The sequence below is a fragment of the Brassica oleracea genome, chromosome C6 (assembly GCF_000695525.1).
Source record: "Brassica oleracea var. oleracea cultivar TO1000 chromosome C6, BOL, whole genome shotgun sequence".
Taxonomy (NCBI): Eukaryota; Viridiplantae; Streptophyta; class Magnoliopsida; order Brassicales; family Brassicaceae; genus Brassica; species Brassica oleracea.
In genome coordinates this window covers 10,645,704-10,654,703 of record NC_027753.1, presented here as the reverse complement: position 1 = coordinate 10,654,703, position 9,000 = coordinate 10,645,704, and the positions used below count along the sequence as shown (strand labels likewise).

The 9,000-nt window shown below is 36.9% G+C and overlaps 2 protein-coding genes across 2 annotated transcripts; one reads left to right on the top strand and one right to left on the bottom strand.

The window, feature by feature from the left end:
- The first annotated feature begins 1,428 nt into the window (after nucleotides 1-1,428).
- LOC106299301 (metal tolerance protein C4) lies at nucleotides 1,429-4,509 on the top strand. The gene is made up of 13 exons (XM_013735411.1): nucleotides 1,429-1,733; nucleotides 1,812-1,866; nucleotides 2,202-2,334; nucleotides 2,423-2,478; nucleotides 2,559-2,673; nucleotides 2,767-2,824; nucleotides 2,898-3,016; nucleotides 3,099-3,218; nucleotides 3,293-3,394; nucleotides 3,553-3,625; nucleotides 3,770-3,837; nucleotides 3,947-4,007; nucleotides 4,096-4,509. Exons 1-13 carry the CDS (start codon nucleotides 1,472-1,474, stop codon nucleotides 4,218-4,220), a joined length of 1,347 nt encoding a protein of 448 aa, XP_013590865.1. The 5' UTR covers nucleotides 1,429-1,471; the 3' UTR covers nucleotides 4,221-4,509.
- Nucleotides 4,510-6,154: 1,645 nt separating this feature from the next.
- LOC106296435 lies at nucleotides 6,155-8,536 on the bottom strand. The gene is made up of 6 exons (XM_013732568.1): nucleotides 8,221-8,536; nucleotides 7,799-7,952; nucleotides 7,637-7,707; nucleotides 7,485-7,570; nucleotides 6,835-7,402; nucleotides 6,155-6,750 (listed from the first exon to the last, which is right to left on the bottom strand). The coding sequence occupies exons 1-6, from the start codon at nucleotides 8,320-8,322 to the stop codon at nucleotides 6,472-6,474; spliced, it is 1,260 nt and encodes a 419-aa protein (XP_013588022.1). The 5' UTR covers nucleotides 8,323-8,536; the 3' UTR covers nucleotides 6,155-6,471.
- Nucleotides 8,537-9,000: the final 464 nt, after the last annotated feature.

Below are 9,000 nucleotides of genomic sequence, written 5' to 3'. Positions count from 1 at the left end.
GCAGTTGTCGCTGCATACATCTATTACCTGATACGATAAACCAAGACCAGCTACGAGTTTCTGAACCTCGTAGTATGAATCAGGAGCTACATTATCCTCGAGTAGAATACTTTTTACAACATCAGCAATCGCATCCACACAGTCTTCAGCAAAATTATAATCTGTTTTAATGCCCATCAATCTTGTAGCAGATGATAAAACTGAATGACCATCTCTGCAACCTTCGTACAATGGTTGCTTTCCAGCATCCAACATATCATAAAATCTCCTAGCTTGTGCATTGGGTAAATCTTCCCTTCATTAGTAGTGAAATCACGGGTGTTTAAGTGTTTTTTTTTAAGGTTTGACGAGTTGTTTTTTGTCTGTTTCATGCTAGTTCTGTTGATGTGTTTGTTGTTTGTTGTTGTGATCTTATGTTTCATGTTCTTGTTCTTATGTTTCATGTTATTGCATCTGGTTATTGATTCACCTTCGTCTTTCAGGTCAAGACAGAGTCAAAGAATGGAGCATTGGGAGTTTTCTTGTGTCACGGAGTGGAGGAAGTCTTGTAGTTTTCTGTCTTGTTGTCTTGTAGCATTTGGAGTAAGTCTTGTAGTTTTCAGTCATGTTTGATCACACACATATTCTCTCATTCTCCATACTCTCTCAGATCATCTTGTGTAGACATGTTTTTCATAAAATATTTTTTTTTTTTTGAAGAACTCTTAACTAAGAGACTTGCATTGGAGATGGTAAATATTAAAATTTCTTTAGCTATGTCTCTTAAGTCACTTTACTACTTAAAAACTATTAAAAAATAATTAAGACAAGAGTTCAGGGGCGGAGCTAAAGAAAAAAATTGTGGGGGGACAAAATAAAATTATGCATAGATCTAAGGATAGGTTTGTTAAAAGATAGGGGGGCAAATTGAAAACTAGTCAATGTTTTACACTGAATCTTTAAAATGAGTTGGGGGCAGCTGCCCCCCCTGTTATTATGTGGCTCCGCCACTTCAAGAGTTTTGGGATAACGATGTTCTTATAGCCAGGGTTTTAGATTCCATACTTTTTTTTTTCAAATAAAAGGAAAATGCACTGCTAAACTTGAGGAGTTATCTCATCTTATCCGAAAAATCCACTCATAGTTTAATTTTCTAAAATAATATCTGACTTGTTCAAATTTCTATAAAATTCCAATTTTTAAACATACATTTCATCTTATTTGCTCGCTTTATCTTTGAGAATAGGTCAAACAAATTGAGAAAGAATATTCTTATACTTCTTGTTTCAGTTGTATGCTTTTAGATTAAAAAACATACTAATAATTATAGAAAATCAAAAAGAATTATTAAAATAAAATTTAAGATAACTTAACCAATAAGAGATTACCGATTCCAACATCTCCGGGAACAAAGCAAAGCTTTCTCTTCTTTCTTTCTTTTTTATTTTCTTGGGAAAACAAAACCAGACTTGCATGCTGTGAAGACTCTGAAATGCAACCATCGCATCGCCTCTTCTCTCGTCTCTTTCATTCTCCGGTGAAGGGTTACAGCAGAGCGACAAATGTAGGCGGCTCACTTCACGTATTGTTGCAATTCGACGACACAAACAACGGAGCTGTAGAGACCCATCGGAGTTTTAGCTCTCTTATCCGTTCCACTTGGCAGTTATCTAGTCGAGGTCTTGGCGGCGTGCGATGCTCTGTTTCGCTCGATAGAGATGTTCCCCTTATTGAGCTGTATACTTCTCACCGGAGTATGTCTTCTTCTTCTTCTTCGTTGTCGTAAATTTTTATGGGTTTACTGAGTACTAATGATAGTGTTGGTATAACAGATTTGTTCACTCGGGCTAAACAAGCCAAGAGAATTGAGATCAATGATCAACATAGGTAATATGCCTTTTACTGTTTTCTTGTAATGTACATCTATTGCATTTCCTGTTACGTAGATACATTTAGTATTCATGGTTTTTTAAGTTTCAAAAGTTGAAAACTTTGCTCTGTTTCTGTATCCTCTTGGAAGATTCTGTCTGGTGTCTTTGTTTTTTTTTTATTCCGGTAGAATATGACGTTAGCTAGCTTCTTTCTAAGTTTAGTTTCATAGTTTATGTTTTGGTCTTATGTACTTGGCGTAGAGAATCATGAGGGAAAGCTCTCTAGCTAAATATTTATGTGGTCCTATTCCTGAGTTCTGATTTTTTTTTTTTTGGTGAAACATCTAGCAGTCAAAGAGCTGTCACTACTGCACTATGGTGCAACTTCCTTGTGTTTTCTCTCAAATTTGGTGTTTGGTGGACAAGTTCTAGCCATGTCATAATGGCTGAAGTTGTTCACTCCGTCGCTGATTTTGCTAACCAGGTCTGTTGTTCTGTTTTATAGCTTTACTGTCCAGGTTAATGTATTGGGTAATAGGTGCAGAGGAACTGATACATTTTGATGTTGGTAGGCGCTTCTTGCTTATGGTCTCAGTAGCTCAAGGCGTGCACCAGATGCTCTTCATCCGTGAGTCTTCATTAATCTTATATATTGTATGGAAGTGGAACAGAACAATTTCTTATACCAAATTTTGTCTCTGTGCTCAGCTATGGCTACTCAAAAGAAAGATTCGTATGGTCTTTGATATCTGCTGTTGGCATCTTTTGCCTTGGGTCTGGTGCTACCATTGTTAATGGAGTACAGAACTTGTGGACTTCTCAGGTACTTTGGCTTGGAACTTTATCTGCTATTTGATCTTCTGGTTTATTAGATATTTTTTGTACATTATCATCAATTTTGATAAATTATTCTCAGCCACCTCCAAATATGGAATATGCTGCTGTGGTAATTGGTGGCTCTTTTTTAATTGAAGGTAATAAATAATTTATTCTTAATCTTTCTGCATCAAGCCAACACTAATTAATAATCTTTAAATTTCTTAAAAGGTGCATCACTTCTAGTTGCAATACAATCTGTGAAAAAAGGAGCTGCACAAGAAGGCATGACCATAAGAGATTATATATGGCGTGGTCATGATCCTACTTCTGTTGCTGTTATGACTGAGGTATTAGTTTTCTAACTCTTGTATCAGTTTTTTGAACGCACTGCTAAATTGTTTTATGACCTTAATTGTTGTAAATGAACAGGACGGCGCTGCAGTGGCAGGTTTGGCAATAGCTGCGGCTTCTCTGGTTGCTGTTAAGATGACAGGAAATGCTATTTATGATCCTATAGGATCCATTGTAGTTGGAAATTTACTTGGAATGGTATATTCTTCCAGTTCTACTTAAATTTGTAATATTACATTTTTCTAAGACCAGAGAATATGGATTTTTACTAGGTTGCTATATTTCTCATACAACGGAACCGACATGCCTTGATTGGAAGAGCAATGGATGATCAAGACATGCGTAAAATTCTTCATTTTCTAAAGAACGACTCGGTACTTTTTTTTTTTTTTTTTGAAACACGAACCACTCGGTACATATTTCTTCTTTTCTTTTTTTTTTTTGAAACACTTCGAATTGGTACATATTTCTTCTTTTCAGAACTCAGAAATATTATATTTAAAGCATTTAAATAAGAAATTTTGGGGTGTAGGTTGTAGATGCTCTATATGATTGCAAAAGTGAAGTGATTGGTCCTGGATCCTTCAGATTTAAAGCTGAAATAGGTTAGTCTCTTCAACTGTTCAGAGGATTGGATTGTTCCCTTGGTTGTGAAAATAAGAAGGAAAAAGGCATAGCCTTAGAGATTAAAGATAGTTTTCTGGAGTGATTCATTGGTCATTGTGTTTAACTGCTGTATGTGCAAACAGATTTCAATGGGCAGGTTGTTGTCCAAAACTATTTGAAGAGAACTAAGCATGAAGAGTGGGCAAAACTGGTAACTATATTTGCAGCCTTTTATCTCACTATGTGTGAACAATACCATTAGTTAAATATGTGGTTAGTTACTTTAAAAATATCTGAAAAAGTGTGGTGTATTTGATAAGTTTCGCGAGGCTGCAAAGAAAGGAGATGATTCTGCAATGCTTAATATTATGTCAAACTACGGTATGCAACGCACCTAGTTCTTCTACTTGTGGATATAATTTTATGTTCCAAGCTTGAAACAAAATCTGAGTAAGGCATGATGTTGCAGGTGAGGAAGTAGTAACGGCTTTAGGAAGTGAAGTAATCCGGTTAGAGAAACAGATCCGAGAGCTTGTCCCTGGAATCCAGCACGTTGACATCGAAGCACACAATCCCATGGACCAATCTCTATGATCTGAAAAAAAAAAGTTGCTCTTCTTCAAGGTCTGAGTAGTTATGGATAATTCTCTTTTTGCCTAAATAATGGAAACCAAAGCTATGGCTGTAGTAAGAAGCCTGGCGCTCTTGGAGAAATTGAAAGAGTTGATGGATTCTTCTATATCTTCGTTTCTGATACAAGTAGAAGACTTAAAAGTCTCATGAGTGACTTTGAAATTCTATGTGTACAAGAGCTGAGTTGTGATTCTGATCTATATTATTTTTTATGTACACAACTATGTTTTTGGTACTTTCTGACCGCAACAAGAACAGAATCACATTAAAATCACAGGTATGTGAGTGTTATGTCTCTATACTCGTGTAGGTTCGACTCTTTTTTGCTCTACGTTTACTCGAAAGACAAAGGATCTAGGTTTTGTTTTGTAATAGCGATGCAAAGTGATTTTTCTTGATCAGCAAGTAAACTTCATGCACAAACTAGAGAAAATTGAGCTGCTTGGTACTAGCGCATTAGGCAAGTGTGATTTTTCTTGATCAGCAAGTAAACTTCATGCACAAACTAGAAAAAATTGAGCTGCTTGGTACTAGCGCATTAGGCAAGTACGTAATAACATAAACCACTCTATTACTACAAAGACACGAAAAATTGATCTTTCAGAAACCCCACTCTCATCAAACTGTCTTTGGTTTTGCTTTTGCACCACCACAATCACACCTTATGTTTATACTTCTGGTTTTAATTACGGTACCAACGGTGGTTACACAATTATATAAGAAAAAGAAAAACCAATATTATACAACCGGTTGTGTTTTTTGGTTTAATCTGATACAGTTTTAATTTAGAGAAAATGACTAGGATAGCACTAAAAAAGTTTTTGTCACAAATATAGCCTTTAAGAATAAAAATGACCAATAACACTTAATATTTTATCAAAAGAGATAAATATACACTTATATTCCAATGGTAAATTAATTTAGACATTAGGGTTTAGAGTTAAGGGGTGGGGTTTAGGATTTAAGGTTTAGAGTTTAGGATTTAGGGTTTAGGGTTTAGAGTTTAGGGTTTAGGGTTTCGAGTTTAGGAGTGGGGTTTAGGGTTTAGGGTTTAGAGTTTAGGGTTTAGAGTTAGGGAGTGGGGTTTTGGGATAACATTTCAAATTTTGAAAAATAAAAAAAAATTTAAATTTTCAAAAAATAAAATGTTATTTTACTCATTTTAGTTTTTGAGGGCTATTTTTGTGATATAAAATTAGAAAAAAACTATTTTGGAGATTCGCCATTTAATTTAAGTCTAATTTATTACAAAAATCAAAGTCTCACATCGGACAAAACAAGTTTTTACGTCATGTATATATAAGTTTAGTGCACAAGTACTTAATGTCGAGCTTAGTAACGCAAGCTTGTGATCCGAGTGGAGACAACAAGGTGATGGGATATTGTCCAGATTTGCCCGGTACTGGTTGGGTGAGGTCGAGTTACTGGTCCCAAGTGGAGTTCGGCGCTCGGATCAGCTTAGGCTAGTAGTTCCGTTAGTCTCCTAGAGCGGAAAGAATATTGGACCAGTGACTTCTGAACCACCAACTAGACCGCTGGTAAGCCGGTTCCAATGGACCATCACTTTTGGGAAGAGTGTGGGTTTTACTAAAATCCCTCACATTTCCCGGTGGGTCGACCTAAAAATTGCAAAAGGCGATGCTGTAGAGATTGTTGATCCCAACAGTGACCTTGCAGCTAGAAGAAAACCAAACATGAGCCAGCTTGTTATGGAACTCAACGAGTGTCTGGCTTTGGAGATGGCTCGTGCTCGCTGAAGAACTGGGGAGAGACAACACAAGAGACTCAGTGGTCGAGATGTCCATTAGAGATTCAGTAATCTCAACATTTCATCTCTCCTGGCTCATCTTAATTTACGTTCTTGCAAAATCTCATCTTCATATTGTGTGTCTAAATAGTAAATATCTTTATCTTTGATGCTTATATCTCAGATAGATCATACATTGCATTGTTCTAGTACAGTTGTTATGTCTGGTCGTATCCTCCATAGTTACCAAAAGACTGGAATATAACTTACAGAAGTTTTTCTTCCCTAAACAAGACAACCCCAATGATAATAATACTTTTAACTAAAATTGGAACCGGTATAGAGCTAAACTTTGTCAATAAACAACCTGAAAAATCCCCTGGTAACTAGTTGGCTTACACTTTGGTGAGCTATACCCTTTCGTGTACTTTCAAGATCACTCGTTGTTTCCCTTCATAGAGAAGTTCAGCAAAAGCATGAATACGCCAAGTGGTTCTTCTTTGAGATATAGGGAGAGATGTAATCAGTAGAAAGACCAGACGTTCCTGAGATATCCGCAGGAACAAGAACTTGAGGCTTCCCTAACGCTATCCTTTTTCCAACCGTATTTGCGTAAAACAGACCAGGAATGGCTGGCACAAACACATCACTCCTCGAACTTATGTAGAAGTCAATAACATTCTCATACTCTGAGTTTTCCAACTCAAGATACTTCGATTTCTTGCTTGCTGGCATTATCACCTCCTGCCACCCACAATCAACATCAGCAAAAAGGTAATCAAGAACTTCAGAGACTAAAAGAATGAAATGATCTGATCTCACACACACCTTAGTAAAAGTTTTGGGGAAAATGTCCTTAAGTATATTGAGTCTGCTCTCCCATCTAGGCTGAGTCAGGTATATAGTTGTATCACTCTCAAACCCAAGCTTCCTCAAGAACAACGCGATCTCTTGTGCGTTGTAACAGGTTTTGGACCCCACCGCACCTGTTTCACGGCAATTCTTCTTCTCAAGTACCTCAACTCTCAAGTCTATGGCTACGAAACGGCCACCTGATTTCTTCAGCCGCTGAATCATCGACTCCACCAAGTCACTCACTCCTGGCTGCAACTCCAAGGAGCCAAACATTGCCAAACAAGAAACAGGATCTGTCTCGCCATCCAGCGAAGACTTCCTCAGATTCACGGAAGGGAAGTAGGTCGTGACTCTAATGTTCCCTTTTGATTTGAAGATGGGATCAATATGCTCCTTGATGTAGTCTTCTGCAACTCGAGTGGGGATCTTAACGATGGCGATGTCTCTTAGAGATACGTGGCTTGGCAGTTTCTTCACAACCTTGACAACGCTTTCCAGGCTTTTAACGAATTTATCTACATCATAGATGTCTTCAAAGTTCCTGGTCAAGCAATTAAAACTTGTTCATAAACCTCACGGAGAAACATCAAAAACTTTTGTGAAGACACAAAGAAAACACTAACATTTCATCACCAGGTTTGCTTCCTCTTATGTCAGGAAGCACAAGAGTTGCTCCAAGATGCTTCGCCACCATCACAGCATCAGTAATCTAAACAACAAAAGATATTAGAGAGGAAAGAAGAGAACATCTCTTTATAGTCAAGATGAAGAGTACCTGAGAGATATGGTATTCAGGGCCATTAGTTAAGGAGAATGTAACATAACCCTTTGACGATACTGCTTCATCTACAACACCAGAAACATTGAAGCAAACCAATTTCAAAAATAGTAGAGAAGACTTAAAAAGCAGAACTGATCTGAGGAAGAAAACAAATACCAGATGAAGAGATTGACCAACAAGGTTTAAGCTCATGGCTATCCCGCATCCAAGGTCCTTTAATCCCTTCACTTACTCTAACAAGTCCATCTTCCACAACAGCTACTTTTGATCCATGGAACTCAATATCATGTGCATCTCCTTCAACTTTTCCCTGTTAAAACCACAAACACGCAAAGAAGAGAAGCATTTGGAGTTTTTAGCTATTGAAAAAAGACAAAAAGCTTGAAGCTTTCACAATCATTCTCTACAAAGTCTGAGTCTTTATGATCCACATTCGATACAAAACGATATGAAATTGGGTTTTTAATAAACCCTACACAAGATCTGTCATCCACAAATTACAGACAAAAAACAATTCGATCAGAACCCCACTTGAATTGTGCTCAGTCACTAACAGGGACATGGTGGGTTTTAAGTACCTGAACAGCATTAAAGTAGTCTCTGTGAAGCATTTGTCCGAGCATGACAAACATGGTGATGGTGAGGATTCCAGCCACAATTTGTCTCAAATCCACGCCCATTTTCTTCTTCTTCTTCTCCTTCTTCTTACACACTCTCTCTCTCTCTCTCTCTTTCGAAATGGGTTTTGAAGGGTTTCACGGAAATTGAGGAGAACTAGTGGAATGGTTAGGAAAATGCAAAAGAAGAAAGAAAAAGAGACAAGGACTTCACGAATCTGCGAGTTTCTTTTGATGATTTTGTCAAAAAGATACTTTGTTTTTATATAATTCTTTGGGTGTTAATTGTCAGTGTGACTGACGCTGTAGCACCAGCCACCGACACTCTCGCCGCGAATTCTGGTAGTTAACTCTCAACTAGTTGATTTTGATTAAACCGGATACGTACCGACTTTTGATTTTGCTTGATCCGGGTTTGTTCCATTACATTCCCAAATTGCAAACAAAGCACCTATGTTTTTATGTCTAACTGTTACTTACCAAGTGTTGGTGTTGATAACAAAGAAAATCTGCAGAAGTCTTTTTTTGTTATATAGATCATTTAAAATATATAATTCAAAAATAGTAAATAAACTTTTAAATAATATATATATATATAATGAAAAAAAAAAGACAAAAATAGCACTAAATCAAGTTTTTGTTCTCAAACTAGCACTCAAGGTCAAAAGTCACAAAAATAGCACTTAATGTTTTATCAAAAGTCACAAACTTAGGGTTTAGATTTTAGGGTTTAGGGTTTAG

What these genes read in the sequence shown, in the direction of transcription:
- LOC106299301 (XM_013735411.1), top strand. Translation starts at nt 1,472, where the DNA reads ATGCAACCATCGCATCGCCTCTTCTCTCGTCTCTTTCATTCTCCGGTG. An exon ending in GCTGTATACTTCTCACCGGA is followed by an intron (nt 1,734 to 1,811) that starts GTATGTCTTCTT and finishes TTGGTATAACAG; the next exon opens with ATTTGTTCACTCGGGCTAAA. An exon ending in TCGCTGATTTTGCTAACCAG is followed by an intron (nt 2,335 to 2,422) that starts GTCTGTTGTTCT and finishes TGATGTTGGTAG; the next exon opens with GCGCTTCTTGCTTATGGTCT.
- LOC106296435 (XM_013732568.1), bottom strand. Translation starts at nt 8,322, where the DNA reads ATGGGCGTGGATTTGAGACAAATTGTGGCTGGAATCCTCACCATCACC. An exon ending in ACTACTTTAATGCTGTTCAG is followed by an intron (nt 7,953 to 8,220) that starts GTACTTAAAACC and finishes TGGTTTTAACAG; the next exon opens with GGAAAAGTTGAAGGAGATGC. An exon ending in TTGGTCAATCTCTTCATCTG is followed by an intron (nt 7,708 to 7,798) that starts GTATTTGTTTTC and finishes CTGGTGTTGTAG; the next exon opens with ATGAAGCAGTATCGTCAAAG.